Raw genomic sequence first — 22,598 nt, forward strand, 5'->3', positions numbered from 1 at the left:
ATCTAGTGGAAATGGATGCTTTTGCCTTTGACTGGGACCCATTCATCACGAGTCCTTTAGACTTGATGGAGCACGCATGTATCTTTTATAGAGGCTGACCTCTCTTTCAGATTCCAGGACTGAGGGCAGAGAGCAAATGCAGACCATCTTGGCACCGGGAAGGTACCCCCTAGCCCTAGTATCCCCAACAGGTGCAACTCACCTTCTTCCCAAGTAGCTTCTCTAGGGAAGTCAAGAGCATAGGGAATCCCCTTGGAGATTCCGGGGAGCTTCAAGTCAAAAGAGGGGCTAACCACCTTCTCATGTTCCCAGTAGGACACTACTATCTAAAAACAGGCAAAAAAGAAATCCATCCAAAGATATATGCTGAAGAACTAATTGCATATGGGTTAAAAGAAAATAATGTGTGGCCTTCACAAACCTATCTGCTCTGAGCCCTTTTGCCCGACTATGAAAATGCTAGTGATAGCGAGAGTCATCAGCTGTTACACAGGAAAATGCTTTGTGAGCAGTTCAGTGTCTATGGATGTACACAAATTATATATGTATATATATATGTAATAACAATGATGATGATACTTAATAGCTACCATTTAGCAGAAAACCAGGCATCATCAGGGTGTCTTTTATGCATTATCTTCTAAAGCCTTTATGATAATTCTCTGAAGTAAGTGCTAAGTATGGCCTTCACTCAGTGAATAAACCGAGGCTCGGAATAGTGAAGATCTTGGTCCAGTTCACATCAGGTAGGTGGTGAAGCCTGGCATTAAATGTTGATTCAGAAACTTCCTTCCAAGTCCTGGGGTTTCCTTCTTCCCACCACAAAGTCCATTTTTAGGAAAAGATGAAGGAAGGTAGGGAAACCTCAAATGCAGCTGAAGACACAAAGAAAGGAGTGAGCCACGGAGTTCTGTGAGGAAAGAGCAGGGGATGAGCTGACTATGGCGCCCATGCAGGGACTTTTCACATCTTTCAGTTAGTTGCACAGACTATAGCATCCATGACGGGATTTTTTTTTTTTTATATCTTCCAGCTAGTTGCACAGATGCCTCAGTTGCTGCAAAACATTCATGGGATCATCGAAGCCTTCGGGTGCTATGCCAGGTCAGAGGGCGGCTGCAAAGTGCTCACGCGGGGGGAGCTGAAGAGGCTCCTGGAACATGAGTTTGCTGATGTCATAGTGGTATGATATGTGGGGATGAGAGGGAGAAACATGCTAAGGACAGTGAGTGTGTGTTTACCTGCAAGGGCTTTTACCTGGGGGTGTAAAGAACAAGCAGCCAAATTCGAGCCTGCTAGCTCTGTTGGCAGCTGTGCAGGCCAACACAGTCACGGCAGGTGACACCTCCACATCCTTAGGGAAAGGGCTGATTCTTGGATTTGATTCTCTTTTTAAATTGGGTTTAATTTCAAGACAAGGTGAGGAGACTCCCCAGGCAAGAACAGACTCTTCAAATGGCCTCGAGGAGAAATTAGTCCTTGCATTCTGGCACCTCTCAAACCTGACCCAGTACCATTTTCTGCACGGGTCTGAAACGTGATTGCTTATTAGCGTCTGTTAAGACACTGCTCTTGCCTAGCACAAAGCTGCTTAAAAACATTAGTGGGGTCAAAAATGGGATTTTGGAGCACTAGTTCTGAACAACTGTAGGTGCAGGGACTCCAAGAGAACAACCCTACCCAGAAAACCAGAACCAGAGCCCTAATGCACGTTTCTGCTTTCGGTTAACATCTAAAGTAGAGGGAATAATGAAGTCCTTAGGTACAAAGACCAGCACACTAGGATTGTGCCTACATGCTTAGAGCATCCTGTTGTTCTAATAGGATTCCCCATCACGGGAGTTCTCTGGATTCCCGTGAGGCCAGGCTCCAGCTGTGTTTCAGGTAGGGTTGGTTCCAGGGGCCAAGTGGCAAGGGCAGCCACAAGGAGCCAGGAGCCCAGACAGCTGCATACAAGCACACGCATTCCCTCTCCAATGCATCTTTACCCAGTTGAGCATTCTGCAGATCTGAAATCGAGGTTGTATAAAACAAAAGGTGTGTCCTGTCCTTGAGTAAGAGAGATGATACAGCAGAAGACACAAATAACAGAACACCACACTGTGATGCTGTGGGCGGCCCTGGGGTTCGAGAGTCCCCAGTTTGCAGTGCGGGGAGGGAGCCTAGAAGCAGAGTGCAATGGATCTGACCAAGTTCTCCATAGAGGAGCAATGCTGACTTGGCCTCCTTTCTCCCCCAGAACCCCCATGATCCGTCAACTGTGGATGAAGTCCTGCGCCTGTTGGATGAAGATAACACAGGGGCTGTGGAGTTCAAGGAATTCCTGGTCTTGGTGTTCAAAGTTGCTCGGGCCTGCTTTAAGACACTGAGTGAGAGTCCCAGGGGCGCCTTCATGTCTGACAGATCTGAAAGCTGCTATCCTGGAGCAGGGACAGAGCTGGAGCAAGGCCAGAGAGGTGGCACTGGAGTGGGAAGAGATGGAGCAGAGCAGCGTTGTGAGGACAGCAGCCGTGGACAGAGGGATCAGGGGTCTAAGGAACAGGTCAGGGTGGGGACACACACCCAGAATCAGGACAGCTACCCTGCACAGGTCAGCAGTCACAACACGGAGGCTGAGTCTCAGAGACAGGAGATGATTGTAAACCAGCAAACACAAGCAACACGACAGGTGGAGCAGACCCCGAGGACAGAAGACATGAGTTGGACCAGAGAGAGAAGGTCAGAGCGGCAGTCACAGGTTAGCCAGCAGACAGAGGAGACCACAGTTGGAACCACAACTCAGACCCAAGAAGGTGCCTTCCACACACAGGCATTCAACTATGGCCAGGACAGAGGGACTAGCAGCCATAGTCAAGACAGGATCCAGGAAGACCAAGATGCTACACAACACTACCAGACACAGGCAGAGTCTCATACCCAGATACATACTCAGACGGTAGAACAGGGCTGTAGGCAGCAGACAAGAGGTGGCAGCATCCAAACACACGGATCCATCTATGACCGGAACAGACAGACTGAGGTTCACAGTCAAGATAGAAACCAATCAGGCCAGGCTGATAAAGACCACCACCAAGCACAATCATATACTCAGACACACACCCAGATGAGGGAACAAAGCAGGAGCCAGCAGGAAGGAAACAGCCACATCCAAACACATGGGTCCATTCATGACCAAAACAGAATGACTGAGACCTGTGGACAAGACAGCAGTCATACAGGACAGGTAGGGACAGGACACTTCCAGACACAGGTAGGATCATATTCTCAGACTTTAGAGCATGATGGAAACCAGTCTGAACGACAGATAAGGGCTCCAGAAAAGAGACGGATCCAGATACAGCCAGGTATGGGGCAAGGCTGGACACCAGTGAGCAACTGTGAGACAGAAGAGCCAGTGCTCGGAGGCCAGGTCCAGACCGCGACAAGCACTGTGAGAGGAAGACAAGACTGGAGCAGCAGCCACCCGGGTCCAAAGGGAGGGCAGGGGGAGAGCGCACCCACCGTCATTAGAGATGAATGGGTCAATGACCACACAAGGGAAATAGTGATCCAAAGCCAGGATCCAGGTAGCCTGCACGCTCGTGCTTCTTCAGCTCAGGGCCAGGACACAGCACAGATACAGGGGGAGAAGAAAGGAATCACACCCAAGGGACTATATTCCTATTTGAAGACAGACCAGCCATGACTTTTCCTGACTCCAGTGCCCAGTACCAAAAGACAGCTGGCAGGAGACTAGCCTACCCTGCTCTGCCCCACCCTGGAACATTGATGGAAAGCCATGATTCTTCTCATTTGGTTCTTTCTCAGTGATCATTTCTACAGGGTGCTTTCTTGTCTAAACTCGCTTCTCTTGCTTGCTTTGCTGTGCACTGTCCGAAACAGGAAGACATGGAAGAGGTCATCTCTTTGCACTGAGTTCCCCTCAGCTTTCAGGGGTTTTCAGAGATGTTTTATCTCTTCTGTCTGTCCACTGCCATTCAAATGCATCAATAAAAGCTTAAACACTGGCTTCTGTATTCTATTCAATAATTTCTACTGATGCGACCAACTGCAGACTTTAGAGTTCTGATGTTGACTTGAACATCATCCCATCACTGAGGAGCAATGAGCTGAGAAAACATATGATTCTGAGAGTTAGAAAGAGCTGAACAGAGGAGAGAGCATGTGTTATACTTGGCAGATGCTTCCTGGGACAGCCCTCAAAGGACAACTAAGATATATACAAGGGTAAAATTACTGTTATTCATTTCCTCTAATTCTAGAATGTTATTGTCCACCCACACAGGACTTTTGAGTATAAAGGCCAAAGATAAATAGCAAGAAGCTTGAAGGACCCAGGGAATGTCACTGTCATGAGCTCTTCCTGTAGAATGTACAGACACAAAACTGGAAGAGCGGAGACATTTGGCATGCAGTCTGATAACACATGTTTAAATTCATCGAACTGCTATATGCCCTGAAAATATAAAGATAACCAGTTAACAGAAAGAGAAAGCCTAGGGAAGCAGTTAGGGAGCTGGTCGTCTCATGTGAGGACGTACTTACAAGGGAAAGCTAGGAGTAAAAGAATTTCACTTCAAGTTAAACAGTGAGAAGGGAAAAGGAGTAATAGATGAGAAGAATTATAAACTTCTAGGAAATCCTATCATTTATACTAGAGAATGAGTAGACAACAGGCAAGAGGGAATAGAGAATACATTGTAACAATGATGAAGGACCAAATGGCTGAACATTCTGCAACACCAATAAACAGTTCAGAAATAAAGTAAATAAAACAGAAATTCAAAGAACAATGTTACTTATGCATGCCACATGCTTCTATAAACATGAAACAAAATAAGATGAAAGGAAAAGCCTGATACTATTCATAATGATGTAAAGAGCTTGTCTCTCCATTGAAAGAACAATTTTTCATAATAAATTTATCTGATAAGAAGAAATAAAGAAAGAGAGAATAAAAGTTAGAGGAAAGAAAGGGCTTAGATAATCATCCTTTAAATGGGTGAGTTAGTAATTATCAGGAAAATACAGATTTAAACAAAATTTTAAAAGCAAAGGTCAAGATCCCAGATTAGGTTATAAAACAAGAAAGGCCAAGAAGTACCAAGAAGGGCCAAGAAGGGCCACAAGTGCCAAGAAGGGCCAAGTAGGGCATTCTGGCTCCTGCCCATGATGCCCCCTAGACAGAGCTGTATCAAAATGAAGCTGAATATTTCCTTCCTAGCCACTGGCTATCAGAAACTCACTGAAGCAGATGATGAATGCAAACTTCAAACTTTCTACAGAAATAGTTTCTGATGCTCTGGGTGATGAGTGAAAGGTTATGTGGTCTAAATCAAGGCTGGAGATGAAAGCAAGGTCTTCCCGGGAAGGAAAGTGTCTTGAACACAGCAGAATGTTCCTGCTGTTGACTGAGGAGCATGCTTGTTACAGACCAAAGAGAAATGGGTAGAGAAAACGAAATCTGCCTGCGGATGCATTGTGGGTGTCAGTCTGAGCAAAAAGGGGAAATATTCCCGGCCTGACAAATACCACTGCGCCTCAGTTATTGGGACCCAAAAGAGCTAGCAGAATCCATAACTTTTCTAGTCTCTCTAAAGAAGATAATAACCACCTTAACTACCAAACAATCTTAACCACCAAAAGCCCTTAAACAAAGAATGTAAGAAGCCCAAAGCATGCCCAGTCCAGCTTCTTGTGAATCCACGTGTCCTGTAGAACAAACACCAATGTCTTGCTCTGAAGAAACAACACACTAAGAAAAATAGAAAGGAGGCAGAGAATATGCCAAATTTTTGACCAAGAGAATTAAAGACATCAAAGAAAAATGCCAGGAACAGATTTCCAAGTGACGTCAGCTGCCTTCACTGAGAGCTTCTACTTTTGAGTCCAGTCGAAATGTAGGAATCTTTTGGAGAAACAAGCGAATGACCAGATCTTAAAGACAAGAGGACTGAAAAGTGCCTAATGAAAATACATTTTTTAGTATTTTGCATTTGATAATGGCCAACTCTAATAAAGTAGAGACTATAGGAGAGAGGAGGAAACAATGAAAGACAGCAATGTTGTATGAAGCCTTTAACTGCCTCCGTTCAGCATAGTAAAAGAAAGAACAACCCAACCATTAGGGTACACATGTACTTATTTTAGATCTCTCTCTCTTTCATTCTCTCTCTCTCTCTCTCTCTCTCTCTCTCTCTGTGTGTGTGTGTGTGTGTGTGTGTGAGAGAGAGGGGGGGGGGTGTATGCAGGAGCTAGAGTAGTTACAGGTGGTTTGTGGGCCACCCAATATAGATGCTGGGAACAGAAATCGAGTCCTACAGAAAAGCTGAAACCACTCTTAAACCCTGAACCTCTCCATCCCTCAATATGGTTTTTATATGAGTATGTGAATGCGTGTGCACACATAATCACACACATGTGTATGCATGTGTTTGTGTGCATGCATGTGTGTATGTTTTTGTAGAGGCCAGACCAACAAAGTATCTTCCTCAATTGCTTTCCACAGTATTTTCTGAGACAGAGTTTCTCACCGAACACGGAGCTCTCAGATTCAGATAGACTGGCCAGTCAGCAAGCTCCAGGAACCATCCTGTCTTGGCCTTTCCAATGCTGAACCTGCAGATATGTGCCACAGTACCTTGCTTTTGCTTTTTTTAAGTAGGTGCTGAGAATCTGAGACAGGTCCTCACATTTGCATGGCGAGTACCTTAATGATTAAGTCATCTCCCCAGACCCTGTATAAAGAACTAGTTTTTAAAATAAGTTTTTATATGGACCACATTATTTCATAACCTAAGAATAAAAAGAGGGAATAGTCAACAGAGGGCCACAAAAAATTCTCACCGACATGACTGCTTAAAAAAGGCTGACACCAACAGACACGCCAAAGCCGACGGGCAAAGCCTTTTGAGTCTCAAATACACACAGAACAATAGGCAGCTAAGGACTGAGGAATGCTGAGAGCAGGGGAAATAGTTTTCCCCAGGGAAGAGTGCATTGGTTGGTTATGCAATACCAAATGCTCAGCCCTGAAAACATACATACAAGTAACAGCGTACAGACTGAGCAGGTTATAGTTAGGAATGTGTATGCCTACATACAAGTAACAGCATACAGACTGAGCAGGTTATATTTAAGAATGTGTATGCATATGATGTATATGTATATAGATGTATGTCATAACAACAATTAATGGAAAAAGAGGCCAGGAATTTGAAAGGGAGCAAGGAAAGGTGTATGGGAGGATTTAGACGGAAGAACAGAAAAGGAGAAATGATGCAACTATATGATAATTTCAAAAAGCAAAGCAAAGAAGGTACTTGGGAGAAATGCCTTATGCTTAGTAAATGCTCAAAACCACAATTTGTAGCTGGAAAAGAAAATATTAACTCATTATTATTCAAATTAGAAATAATCTGAATATGATTCCTACAGATGCATGAAATATTGATAAATATTGTCAGCCATGTTATTGCTGGAAATTAACAGTGACACACACACTATCAAACAACTATTGGACAAAAGGAGATTAATAGAAAATAAAATTGCAGAATTCTTTGAAAATGATAGTTATTAATTGAAAAGCTGGAAAAATAGAAACAACTCCCCCAAAAGTGGAATGAAGAATTAATAAAAAAAATACAAGGAGAAATTAACAACTAATAATAGAAAAGCAGTCAACTGGTGAATAAGTACATCGCTTTATTATTATTGTTATTATTTTAATCAATATAATAGAAACTATGAAGACAATTTTTAAGACAAAAGGGGTTAAAAAGTACAAATGCACAAAATGAAAATTAGTAACGAGTAAAATATGTATATAAATAGTTCACCTAAGAAATACAGTCCTTTGGGTTGATGAGGAGGCTCAGGGGTGGTTAAGATTCCAGCACCCATATCAGATGGTTCACAAACACCAGTGCCAAGGGGTCTGAATCCCACTTCTGACCTCCATTGGCACCTGCACACACACGTGCACACACACACCAATACATAAATAAAATCTCTAAAAATACAGTCCTTACATATATTACAGGCAGCATACTTAGAAACTGGAACTACATTGAGAAATTATTTTCACTACTTTCATGACAAAGCCTAAACATTTAGGGACAATGAGACAACCTCACACCTCCAGGTGGGAGCAGACAATAGAGCCTCAGGAGAGGAGAGGTTGGGCAGCTCAGCACCGTAAATGCCTGCCTGTCTCGTTCGGCTCTGTCTGTGTAGGAGAAGTGGCCCACAGCTGCAGTCAATAACTGTTTGCTAAAGAAGCCAACTGACCGACTTGATCCTTCTTTTCACATGCTGAATTATGATAATCCCTGCACAGAGCAGTCACTGCAAAACTGGATACCATCCAACTTGCTGCTGTTGCGGAGAAGCGCGGGCCTCAGAACCAGGTTCCCACAGAGCTTCCAGAAGAGGAGGGGGTTATAAGCCAGGAAGCCTTCTGACAGCCCTGTTTCCTGCTACAAACTGGTAGAGCAAAGCTGTGATGACTCCAGTCCCAGGATCTCTGCAGACGTGACTGCAGCTCAGAAGGATCTGCTCTCAAGCAGCTCAGGTTGGGGTGCCTCCAAAGCCCTGCACTCAGTGTAACCAGGTGCTTCATCCCAGGCCATGCCTTCGGGATGATTCTTTTGGGGGTTCACTGGCCTTTCTAGAACTTTTAAGTTCTTATAAATCCTTCTTCCCCAGGCAATATGTCTATTATTTTAGAGCCAAAAGGCAGAAGGAGGAGGAGGAGAAGGAAAAAGAGGAGGAGGAGGAGGAGGAGGAGGAGGAGGAGGAGGAGGAGGAGAAGAAGAAGAAGAAGAAGAAGAAGAAGAAGAAGAAGAAGAAGAAGAAGAAGGTGCAAAATATACATACTCGATGGGAATGCAAAATTCACTTGAAGCTAGTGAGATAAACCTTAAGATTTCTCTTAAAGAACAGACTCATTCTCCCATGTCATCTCAAGCATAAGAAAACTCACCTTTATGCCACTGAGATGTGATTCCTGTGACCTTTTCAACTTTTCCTATAATTTTTTATTTAGATAAAAGTAGTACATTTATCTGATTTTAGTATAACTTTGCAAGCGCAGGGCGCACAATCTTAAGGAAAATAAGCTACATTAAAAGTTTCTTAATACCAAATTTAACAGTGGATGAGATTTATAAAGCTTTATTTCTATACAATTAAATGCTTACTAGCGTCCACTTTGTACATCTAACAAGCAGAAATAAGACTGGGAAGATGGCCCAATTAGTAAAATGCTATCCACGGAAGCATGAGGACCTGAGTTCACATAAAAATCCAGATGTGATGGTGCACACCTGTGCTGGCGCTGGGCATGATGGGGCAGATCCAGGCAGCGAGCACCAGGTTCAGTGGGAAGACCTGACCAAAAACAAGGGTGCTCGACATCCGAGGAAGATACCTGATGTCCACCTCTAGCCTCCACATGTGTGTGCACAAATGCAGGCACATGGCACGTGAACACGTACACATTCTACACACACCCGGCCAACAACTTTGGCATACTTATAGACAAGCAGTCATCTATTTCTGCTCCACACATTTTTGTGGATGTTGTAATGCTTATAAGCTCCTGTTGTATTGGTCACAGTATGGAAAGTGGCCCTGTCCTCAAGGGTACTCAAACTGAGACCTTGAAAGTCTAGCAAGCTAGGTAGCTTCCCAGAGCTAAAGAGGGAAGACATATTTTACTGCTGCCCCCTACTGGCACTTAGGAATAGCACCGCTAGAACGTTCCCTGAAGAAATTTGCTTTTTCTGGAGAGGGAAGAGGACTGGAACACAGGATAAACTCAGCAGCACAGCCTTTAACTGAAACACCAGAAGGGAATGGCCTGGCAGCGTCAGGGGTTCTGCATGCCCAGTTTCCCTGAGCAATGGATTTCTGCTGTGTTTCTCTGTTGAGGAGTGCCTGTTACAAAGCCACTCCTGTCACCAAATGGTTCTCAGTACCACTGCAAAGGACCTTGGTACCACTGCATAGACATGGCGATGCAGGTCACTGATTTTCTCACCTGGAGAGCATGTGTTTATCGAAGCTCCTTCAGTGAGCAGGAAGGTACGCATCCTATGGATGGAAATCAGTGTCCTGTCTGTTTTTCTCAGGAGTCTTGAGATCAAAGCTCTAGCCTACTCCTGTCCTGGATGTTTATGGGAGCACTCTGGATTTGTTTCTTAGCACTGATGTAGACCACACAGTGCTGTGTGACACTCTTCAGCATCCCCCGTTTATATATGAGCACTAAGTAATGAAGGCCACTTCCCTTTGCTAGAAGCTGCATAAAATAAAGAGTGTTGGGCTGGAGAGGGAACAGCCTCTATCTCCACATCTAACCAAGAGGAGGAAAGACACTAAAGCAGCCAGACGACTTTCTTCTAGTGTCTGCGTAAGAGGCCAGGGGCTTACAGAGTCCCAAGACCCAGTTCTTACTGGGGGCTGTGTGGACCACGCTAGAGCAGAGGAGACCATATTCCCAAGGCGGCACCATTCTTTGCCTGTCGTGACTTCCTCCCCTGCAAGCCTTCTTCTTGTGACACAGATCATCTCTCCAGGAAGAGATACAGCATGGGATGAAAAGAGTGGGAGGACATGCATTAGCAGTCTCTGCTCCTCTGTCTGGAAAAGAATACTATTTAGGTAATTAGGGAGCCAGACACTGTACTAGACACAGGACTTTGCTTAAGATTCATGTCCTCTTGTGTGATGTAGGTAGGAACTCAGTCAGTGCATGGTTTTAAATACCCTAAACAATGAGACACACATTTAGATGCACATTATTATACACTTATCTCAGGGAAATCACAAAAGACCTAAGAAAGAAAGAAAGACAAAAATTTAACTATTACACAGAAAGAGTCTTTGTTATTGGACCTTTCCAGACTCTCCCCTATATAAATTACCATAAAAGTATCTCTATGAAAATGTATCCCTATATGTGCAAATATATATGAATATGTATAACTTATACATTTATGTATCAACTATATAAATTCTATCTGCATACAAATTACACTTACATATCTAAGCACATACACAGGATACAAAAATGTGTGTTCATGATTAGTAACAGAATAACTTCCTATGTTAGTGACTTAGTGCAGGTCATGTCGGCAGGGTGAGTGGTCAGAATTATGTCTCAGGGTGAAAGGTCACACCTCAGCTGAGTGCTTCCCAAGAAGTGTGATTCTGATCAAGGCATTTATTTGTCTTAATAGTTTTGTCTCTATTGTGGAGAAAATAATGGTACCTCTTCACACGTAGGTGTAAGAATAAATAAATACATACACTTAATTCCCAGCCATGGCACGGGAAGCCCTCAACAGATGTGAAGAATTGAATGAAGCATTCAGGCCAGCCATTTATAAAGCAAAGATGAATGAAGAAGGAGTGGGTCTAATCAGGAAGACTTTGGCCAGTACAGAAGATCCTCACAGACTGTAATGCCTTCCCATAAAGATAGTTCTGACTTTTAGCAGCTGCACAACCATGGTTAATTGGGGGATTTTCAACTCAAAGGAAAGCCAAGAATTAGGGACGAATTGGTACCATTCTAAATGTACAGACGCAGAACCAACCCTCCCAGGCTGCTGTTCTGTCCACCGGGGCAAAGCAGGTCCGCACTGCTCCATCCTTCTCCCTCACAAGATCAATCAGCTGTTGGACAGGAAGAAGCTGGGCAGACACTCTGGTTGGCGTACTTTTCCACAGGACAGGGAGAAGATTGGAAGGTGTGGGCAGCTGGAGAGGTCAGCCAGTCATTTGCATTGAGCATCTGACTATAAATATTTAATGAAGTAGAACAATCTAGGCCATATGGACAAGAAAATTCACTCTTCTCTGTTTGCTTCATAATGTATTTTATCACGTAGGTTTTATTTTTTTCCTTCTAAAGCAATTTCACCACATGCAGAAGAGAATTTTCACATATGAGCTGATACCCATCCAATTTCTTGATTTCAACACCAAACATAAATACAAATAAACATACTGCTACTCACTGGTTTGTATGTGACTATGAATACACACACACACACACACACACACACACACACTGTGTTTATTATAACATGACCCAGGGCTACTCATGTGTCAAGGAGCTTGCGTAGAACTAATGGACATAAAGAAGAAGCACCTTGAGATAACCATGCCCTCTCCCTGTGGAGTCCCTAGACTAACCCTGGCTTGATAAAAATTTCTGATGACTCCAGAATAATCACCACTGATCCTGCAAGTGGCAGTTTGGGCCACCTTCCCTCAGGCAGAGAGACCTGTTGCTAATGGGGCTCTGCTCACCACAGCCACGAAGTTCCCTCCACAAACACCTGTCAATTTGCTGGGGACCTTTTTCCATTGCCTGCTACTAACAACAAACACATAGCAGCCCTTATACACCACACAACTGAAATCTACCTATTTTCCATGATACACCAGCCAGGAACTCGGTGCTCCAGTTACCATCTATTATCCCAGATAAGATCAGTAGCCATACCTACTGCTGAAGTATTTGTTTGTCTTATGAATGGGTGTCATAAAATTTAATTACACCACCTTGTCCACAGCTGCTGAAAAATGAAGTCACGCCTTCACATGCATAGAGTATTAGCTATTCCAAAATTAAACAATGATGCAGGAATCTAAAGTAAACCACAGATTCATTCTTTTTTCCACCCATCACCTAGTCTTTCTCACTTAACTGGTTCTGGTTTCCTGCCTCCCCCTGGGTTTTCCTATTAGGTTTCTCTGTTGGTTTTTCCTGCTGTATGTCCTTACACACGTACTTCATCAAGGCTGCTGGTGGCTCTGTTGGGATTTGTGCCATCTGTTGAAATCAGTCAGTTTATCTAGTTCAGTGGCATGCCACAAGCGCTAAGCCCACTCTTCTTCACAGAAGAATTTGACTGTCTACCAGATGAAGGCTCATCTTGTTACCCCCGTGCAGCATGGCAATCTCTACCTCTCTCCAAATTCAGGAACTGATAATAAACTTCAGTTGTGACTTTGGGACCTTTCTGTCTTCCTTGTGGGGACCTCAGAGTGTGTATCATCTCCTGAGACCATGTGATATGGTGGACAGACATCAAAGCCTGTCACCTGGCTGGGCCACCTAACTGTGTGTGACTCTGGACCTCTGGATGTTTCTAAGCTTCATATTTTCTTACTGGGAAATAAGGATCAAAATAACTCCCTATCAGAGTGCTTAAAAGATAAATAGAGTAGACAAAGCAACCTTCACATAGGGATGCCAAAGAGCCACTGTGGCCCTGTGGTGTCTCTTCTCATCTTCACCCAGCCCCACCACCCTCATCGTGCACACGTATCTTCTCTCACACAAGAAGTTTCCATAATTTCCTCTAATATAATTTCTCAAATCTTTGTTTTAATATATACATCCATAATTTTAGTTTTGTAAGATTCACAAAAACCAGAATCAGTAGTGTATGGTTGGTGGATAGGACCAACGTGGGACCCAAGGTGGCAAAATGAGTCTACTTTTTCTTGGGAAATATAGGCTTAAATAGAAAACCAAAACAAACTTCATGAAAAAAAGAGTTCATAAATGTGTGCGAAGAACTTTAAAATGGTCAAGTTTTTTGAGACAATAATTTCTCCTCTAAGGATGGATTAGATTTAGGAAATAAATCTTCAAAGGTTTGCATTCAGGATCTTTATTCTAGTATTATAGAAGTGAAAATTTGGAAACAAAATACTATAACCATGGAATAAACAATAAGCAGTTATCAAAAATTAAGTTTAACAATTTATAATGGCATTGAAGAATACATTTGATACAAAATTCTGAATACATCACTAACTTTAAAAGCCATCTATATTAAAAGTCTTTTTAAAAGTCTATCTCATATTATATATAGACTTGGATCCAGAAATCTACTTCTGAGTGTACAGATGAAGAGATCAAGTCAGATGTGTGCACACCTCAATTCATAGCAGCATTGCTCATAACCAAGAGATGGAAGCAGCTGAAGTCTCAGTTGGTGGATGAAACATATGAACTATAAATACAATAAAGCGTATTGTATATGAACATGGCAGAGTAGCCTTCAATCCTGGAAATGAAGAAAATTCTGCAACGTTTTTGCAAAGTGGATGAAATTGGAACACACAATGCTAAATGAACAGGCTAGTCATGAATTCACTGTATTATGATGCAGAATGGTCAAATTCATACTAAAGTAAAAGAGATCGCTAGAGACTTGGAAGAAAAATGAAAAGGGAGCTAGCATGGGCACAGAGTTGAGTTGAGTCATGATTATAGCTGCACAGTAGTGCACTCTCCATACCCCAGCACTCATGCTTCAGACATGTTAAGGTTAAGGTTAAGGTTAAGATTTCTCTGTAGCTCCACCCCTACATGGTACTGCTAGGGTTGCAGGTTTGTGTCAGGCGACATTTAGAAGATTAAGTTAAAATGAATAACTCGGCTTCATCCAGGATAAAAGTAAGTACCACAAATCACCAGATGTTGGTTGGTTACGAGATATCCTTTGTTAACGCTGTTCACGCACAGACAGAAAGACACACCATAACCCATCAGCATGCACACACGAACCATAAAATAAAGTTCTACATCATATTTCCCTTGTTTATGGGTGCCCTGGGGTCTTTCCAACAAGTTTGGCATGGTCAAAATCCTCAAAGGTCAAGTGGAGATTACTGGGGATGAACACAGTGCATTATCATACAGCAATGATGGGCGGACTGGTGCCTTCATCAGCCATGTGGATTCAGCCTTGCCAGATCTATTACTGCTAAGTCTTCAGGTTCATGAAGAGAGCTGCAGATAGAGGCTTGTCCATGATGCTGAACAGTTCTCTGGTTACAACGAGGAAAGCCACAGGTTGAAGGCACAACTACACTCTAAGCATATATTGCTTAGGACACACACATGCTAGACACTGCCTAATGGAAGAGGGTGAAGACACTTGCAAGAAACAATTCTCTGAGCACAGAGAGGACAGTGCAGGTCCAGACATGGAGATGTATAAAGGATCTCACAAGGCTTTTAAAAGAGAATCCAGTCTACGGTATCCCCAGGGAGAAGTCAGCAAGAAGGGACAGGTCTTTCCCAAAAGTCCCTTGCTGGGAAAAAAAGATCAGGTACCACGAAAGAAGGCCGACTCCCTTGGAGCTTGGCTGCAGCTGCTGAGAAAAGGGATCATCTCCTCCCTTCCTGCTTTCTTTTCTTCCAGACATGGTCTCACTATGGAACTCAGCCTAGATGACCTCAAACTCAAAGCAATCCTCCTGCCTCAACTGTCTTAAGTACTGGAAACATACCTTAAACTTCAGCTCTCCAAAAATCATCTATAAAGATTTTTCACATAAAAACAATTAAAGTTCTGTCAAAGAATCTAAAAGAGGTTAAAATGTTAAATTGCATGCTGTCTATATTTTACTGCAATAAAAATAGATATTAGATATATAGATAGATACATGAACATATATAATACAGTTTTGTAATTCATACACACATGAAACATTGAAAGGCTATAAGCCAGGGTTACCAGGGACCTATGAAATCTGAATAGGGAAATTACAGTTTTACTTTGTTCTTTTTATTTTCCAATATTTTGCAATGTCTCTACTATAAGCTTATCACTCTACAATCAAGGAATAAAAGTGCTTCTTCAAACCATTAGTCCCCATTAATGGGCTGTTTCCTCTGATGGAGGAGGCTGGTTAGCTGCTGTGTATGAGGCTCATAACGGGGACTGGCTTCTTTTCAAGACCTACCCTCAGTTTTCACAAGGCAATTCCAGCCTTGCGGTCATCATAAAAGCCTCTCGCTTACACGCAGACACAGTTGGAGAATATTTACAAGCTCCCTGAAACTCATATCTGGGTTTATGGCTGTTGTAATGAGGGAGGCCTTCCTACAGTCCCAGGAGCTATGTTTGGGCTTCTGCTGGAGCCAGCAAACCACATACATCTAGGTTCTTCCAGCACAGCCTACATTCTTAGCTCACTGGACTGCAACATCTATCCATCTCCGGCCCAAGCCTCCACAGGTTAGAAGGACCATTCTTTTCCTTCTGGACTGGGTATGTCTTAGCACCTTCTTGGGCTTCCCAGCTTTGTCTTTTAGGGTTAGTCCTGCACTACTCCAGGCTTAGCTTTCTTATCCTCTGAATCAGAGACGATTCATTGTGAAGCTGTTCTGGATTGTTCTTCCTGATGCTGTCTAAGTTCTGGATTCCCCTACATATATTCTTGCTAAACTAAAAACCTAGTAGGGTTAAACCTCCCTAGGGGTTTTGAGCTGAGGAGTCTAGGTTGAAATCATGCTTTATTTTCAGGGACAAACTTCAGACTTCAGAAGATACTTACTCTTCAAGCCTCCATACCCACTTCAACTTTTTTCAGTGCCAATGCGAGGAAGACATGTGGCATCACTCATCAAATCCCTTCCTTCAATTTATTCCTATCCTTTCTGTATTCTCATTTTGAACTCTCTTCTTGTGGTCACATCTGCAGCTGCTCATGGCACTACCCACCATCCTCATTTCTATACTTCCAGTTTTAAACAAATGTCCTTCTTTCCAGTAGCTATTCTGCGGGCTTTCTGGTAATTAACTTCTGGATCACACCCCGAACAAAAGCCATCTTCACTGCTCATTCTCTTTGCTAAATAAAAGGATCCTCATTCCAGGGCTGGAGAAATGACTCACTGGTGAAGATCACCAGCTGTTTTTCAGAGGGCTCAGGCTCAGGGCCTAGCATCCCTAAGTCAGCTCATAACCATCTGTAATCCCAACAATGGACCCAACACCCTCTTCTGGCTTCCTCAGGCAACCAGGTACTCACCCATATATACAAAAAAGCACTCATACACATAAAGCAAATAAATTAAAATTTTAAGGAAGTATTCTTACTCCCAAATTAAATTTACTACACAATATTACGCTGTATAGGCATGTTATTGAACTTTGACAGGGATGGCAAGTTATTTATCCTTGTGGAAAGGTAAGAACTGTTGAGTGCTTAGCAATTACTATAATTGCCTGAACCAAATAAAGGTGTTGATTAATGAATCAATGTTCTTAAGAAAGCATGTAGTGCCATGCTAGAGTTAAAACCACAGCTATTATGGTTAATACTTTCTTAATGTCTTGGATGCTGAAAACATAAACCTGGGAAGGATAACAAATACTTTCTGATAGAAACCACTGTGTTAAAAATTCTCTGTAAGTTGATTTGATGAACTGAGAAACAAGAAAATTTAAAGGGAACTCATGTAAAGTTCTTTGAGTCGAAAACCAAACAAGCAAAGCAACAATAACTCTAAGGCAGGGTTGAACTGGGCTAGTGCTCCCCATTCACAATTCAGCTTGGTTTCAGACTGTCAGACAATTGCCGAAAAGTTCAACAGAAGCCCAGGAGAAGTGAAAATCTAGTTTTGGAATAAGAGAATGAGCACTATTTCTCTTAGGACACAGTCAGGCCAGAGCATCAGGACCAAGCGGAGCTAAGGCTGACACATTTTAAAAGTTTTAAGATTACATCCAGCATTTGGGTGATTGAGGCAGCAGTGTTGGGAACTGGAGTCCAACCTGGACTCCATAGTAGGACCATGCCTCGGACTAAACAACAAGAACTCCAACGGGATTATAGCTCAGATCATAAAAAGAGTGCTCGAAATAAAGAGGGATATTTATACTGAGAAAAGAGCTCATCAGATTCAAAGGGAACAGGACAGCAGTCATAAGAGGTATAGTTAGGTCCTCATCTGGAAGAGCTTACAGTCAAGGTGGCTAAGAGCAGGTGCTTAATTGGAAATAAATGCTTATTTTTGCCTGGCAGAGCCAGGGCGTTTTCACAAAAGGAACAAAGCTGGAGCTGCATCTCAGAGAACAGGTAGGATTTCAACAACCAGCAGGACAGGTCTTTTGAAACACAAGGAACCACACACATAAACCTCCAGGCAGGAGTGAAAGCAGCAGTTTGGATAGCATACAGAAGACAGCAAGAGAAGAGAAGAGCCATACTAAGCTCCTGGTCTCTGTCTAAAAGTCACTTCTTGAGAGAGACTTTTCCTGGCTCAAGCTCTCAGTCTAAAAGAGGTGCCCTACCCTCTCCCCTCCCAGTGATCTGTAATTATTCTCAGATTCACAGTGTGTATTTCACATTATGTACATGCATTTGTATGTGTATATGAAACAATATGCTAAATGATATATATGCACACATACAGAGAGAGAGAATTACAGGAAAGTTAATATACGTTATACTGTGCACAAACATTTCTTAGGAGACGAGTAATATTCAAACTAACAATATATTTTTTTTTAATTTATTTATTTATTAAGGATTTCTGCTTCGTCCCACAACCGCTTCCCATTTCCCTCCCCCTCCCCCGATCAAGTCCCCCCCCCTCATCTGCTCGAAGAGCAATCAGGGTTCCCTGACCTGTGGGAAGCCCAAGGACTGCCCACCTCTATCCAGGTCTCGTAAGGTGAGCATTCAAACTGCCTAGGCTCCCACAAAGCCAGTACGTGCAGTAGAATCAAAAACCCACTGCAATTGTTCTTGAATTCTCAGTATTCCTCATTGTCCGCTATGTTCAGCTAGTCCGGATTTATCCCATGCTTTTTCAGACCTAGGCCCGCTGGCCTTGGTGAGATCCCAATAGAACATCCCCATTGTCTTAGTGTGTGGGTGCAACCTAGATGCCCTTCAACGGAAGAATGGATGAAGAAAGTATGGAATATATACATATTAGAGTATTACTCAGCAGTAAAAAACAAGGACTTCTTGAATTTTGCATACAAATGGATGGAAATAGAAAACACTATCCTGAGTGAGGTAAGCCAGACCCAAAAAGAGGAACATGGGATGTACTCACTCATATTTGGTTTCTAGCCATAAATAAAGGACATTGAGCCTATAATTCATGTTCCTAGAGAAGCTAAATAAGGTGAATCCAAAGACAAACACATAGGCATCCTCAGGAATATTAACCTTCATCAGGCGATGAAAGGAGACAGAGACAGAGACCCACACGGGAGCACCGGACAGAAATCTCAAGGTCCAAATCAGGAGCAGAAGGAGACGGAGCACGAGCAAGGAACTCAGGACCACGAGGGGTGCACCCAAACTAACAATATTTTAAGTAAAGTCTTAGGAGATAAAAGGCATTAAGAGTAGATGGAGCAGGGCTAGTCAAGCATGGTGGTGTGAAACACTAGCAGGCAGAAGGAACTTAAAGAACTTGCATTGTTAGTGCAGTGGCGTTGGTGAATGCAAGGGTCGGATCACTGTTATGACTCAAGCCGCAGACAAGAGCTCAGTTTTTTGTTCCTTCAGCAAATACATATTGAACATGTACTCACAAGAGACTCCTAACCCAGGCTTTAGGAAGTTTAGGCTTCCCTGAAATTTACAATGGTTACCTACTTGCATGATACGCTGGTGCTGTAGTTGTATAAACATCATGGGAGTAGCCAACCAGTAAGGCCCACTCCATGAGATGGCATCCATGTCTGACTCTGCTGGGGTGGTCAAGGCCCTGAGACTAGACAGGCCATGAATTGGGGAAAACCAAATATTGTTGTCCCGATAAAGGAAGATAGCAATAAAATAGCTCCCAAGGACATTCTGCTATACCCATGGATAAGTGTCTCAATCAGCCATTATCAGAGAAGCTTCCTTCTGGGGTATATGGGAACTAATGCAAAGACCCACAATTAGACAAAGTGAGCGACAAGAGACCTTGTAATACTCAGTCCCAGATGGGATGTCTTTATCAAACCTCGTATCTCAGGACTCAGGAACCTGTGCAGAAAAGGAAACAGAAAGATAGCAAGAGCCAGAGGGGATGGGTAACCAAAGCAAACCATGTCTTCCTGCTACGCAGGATGGGGCACACATGAATCCAGAGACTGTGGCAATGTGCACAGGGTCTCCAGAATCCAAGTCAGATGGAATGCTAAGAGGGGGAATCAGACATGAGCTCCCATTCTTCCCCAAGAAGCTACCTCTAGTCGACACCCACTTGCAAAGGAAAAAATAATTTTCTCCAATTGATTGGAGAATACAAACCACACTAAAGAGCAGGCCCCACGCCCGACAGTAGATAGCCAATACAAAAATGAACTTAATGATACTTTTTGGGGATATTTTTTGTTTCATATTGCTCTGTTTGGGTTATTTTAAAATTTTACTTGTCTTTTGGTTGTGTGTTGTGGTTTCCAATTTTCTGTTTATATGGATTGTGTTTGTATGTGTTTCTTGTGCTTTTTCTTTGCTTTTTATCTGTTTTCTTTTTTTGCCTGTTTTCGTTTGCCTGTTTGTTATCAGAGAGAGAGAGAGAGAGAGAGAGAGAGAGAGAGAGAGAGAGATCAGGGAGTTGGAAGGGTGGGGAGGATTTGTGAGATGATGAGGGATGGAAAATATGATCAAAATATATTATATAAAAAATATTTTCAATTTTAAAAGTTTTTGTTTAATCCCAACTCTTGAGTAACTAGTGGAAGACTTGAAAACCCTTTGAGCTAATTCATGTTTTAGAATGCTTATTCTGGAGGGTGGTCACAGGATTATTTACTTAAAGAGTGACAAGATTGGAAGCAAGTACAGGTCACTCAGAGTGGCAAGAGAGAGGACATTCAGAGGGTCACGAAAGCATTCAGACACAAAGTTGACAGGAGGTTATGGTATATTGGCTTGGTAAGCAATGGAGAGTGGATTTCAGGGTGGTTATCAGGTTCCTGTTCAGTGCTCAGTGGTGAACTGTAATGAACACAGAAATGGACAGAGAAGAAGAGAACCCAGACATGGGAAGGACGGGCAGTCCACTTTGAACATGTTGAAACCTGTAGAAGACACTGCTAGCTGCCTGTCAGAACCAGCTTGCCCTCCTCCCACATGAGAGCTAAGCCATGGCTGCCCAGGCCTCCTTTGTGATTACCTTCCCCAGTCTTCCATGCACTGGAGAGTGGGCATCTGCCCAGGATGTTACTAACAGACTACAACAAAGAAGAGCACGGGCAACTCCTGACTTGCTAAGAAAACACCATTCCTGGCTCTCCGCCTCTTCTTCCTTCTGCTATTTGGAATGGTAATAATCATATGACCTGGAGAATGGCAACGCTTCCACTAGACTGGGGCCCCAAGTGCCAGAACTATCCACTCACTTAAACGTTTGTCTTGTTTATCGGATAGATCAATATGCTTATTTTTCTTTATGATGTCAAACTTTAGAGTGCTTTGTCACAGCAACTTAGCCTACTTCATACAATATCCAAGTAGAGATATGGTCAGTCCAGTATATTAGTTTAAAGTCAGGAAAGCAGGGGAGTTATCTGTTATAATCAAATGGTGCCAAGGTCAAAGCCAGGGACCTGAATGAGTATCTCATAAAACCCACGCATGAAATTTATAAATGAAAACAGAGAAGACTTGAGATGCTACACAAGAAATACAGTCTTTGAAAGTATGCAGAAAAGGAAGAGGGGGTGCAAAATACACATCTGAGAATCATGTCTGAATTAGAGGATGGTGGCATTGCACAAGCAGAGAGGATGGAACTGTCATAATGCTGTCAGAGGGAACTTCAGTGAGAATATGGGAGATGATGGGTCCCGAAACACAAGGCCAAGCTCTAAGCCAGAGTTGTAACCTCTTCCCACCGGAAGAGCATCTGGAAAAGAAGTGCTGAAGGGGTAAGCTTCTAGCGGTGTCATTGGTGACTAAGAAATTACCATTATTTTCCCTGAAAGTGGAGTGGAATTGGTGCTTGGTACAGCTTTTGAAAAGTGGTGATAGTTTAGAAAAATCACAAGGATGGGAAAACTTTGGAGCCGAAGCTAAAGTGGAACAATTTCCTCTGGTGTAGATAATAGGAATAGATGCTAACACAGGTTTAAAATGGAGATTCTGTGTAGCAAGGGTAGAGTAAGGGGTACCAGTAAAAACCTGCAAGCTAGAAGTGAGAAAAATGCTGAGGCTCTTTACTGCTTGGATCATTGGATTCATGGGAATTCTACACCATGTCTGCAGCTCTGTTTAAGGCAAAGCTGACACCATCACTATTCCTTCTAAATCCTATTCTGTGTTTGGCTCTATATATTTTACCAATGAAAGGAATTTACATGAGATTTGGAAGTTGGGAGCAGAGAAGTTATTTTCCCAGACACAGTGGCTTCTAGAACTTCTCCACAATGATTATTTTCTATAAATGCTCTGAGACCAACCTGAGTCTCATTATCTTGGTTCCCCTTACACTCATGTGAGCTCTGATTCCTACATCAAATCACTTATCCTAGTGGTTAATCATTTCCTGTTTGAGGCTGAACTTGATACATCAGGCTTAATGTTGACGTTGAAGAATAAAGAAATACAGTCTATTTACACTGACCGCCTCTCAACTCTGTTTTCCTTGGCAATGTTGTTTGGCAGATACACTACAGCTCTGGATTCTTAGGTCCTGCCACCTACAGTGCTTCCTGCATTCTTGTGAGTCGGCTTCTTGGGTGTCATCATTCCCACAGTGTCCCGCATAATTGGATGCTGTCATCTCAGACTAAACCTCTGCGTTCTTGGCAGCACTCTTG

The 22,598-nt window shown here is 42.8% G+C and overlaps 1 protein-coding gene across 1 annotated transcript; it reads left to right on the forward strand.

The window, feature by feature from the left end:
- Positions 1–1,045: 1,045 nt before the first annotated feature.
- On the forward strand, positions 1,046–3,685 carry LOC121450446 (cornulin-like). Its single transcript, XM_041655332.1, has 2 exons — positions 1,046–1,183; positions 2,240–3,685. The coding sequence occupies exons 1-2, from the start codon at positions 1,046–1,048 to the stop codon at positions 3,683–3,685; spliced, it is 1,584 nt and encodes a 527-aa protein (XP_041511266.1).
- The last annotated feature ends 18,913 nt before the right edge of the window (positions 3,686–22,598 follow it).

This window comes from Microtus oregoni, unplaced genomic scaffold, assembly GCF_018167655.1.
Source record: "Microtus oregoni isolate MIOR12 unplaced genomic scaffold, Mior012 000007F_ref0000211, whole genome shotgun sequence".
Classification (NCBI taxonomy): Eukaryota; Metazoa; Chordata; class Mammalia; order Rodentia; family Cricetidae; genus Microtus; species Microtus oregoni.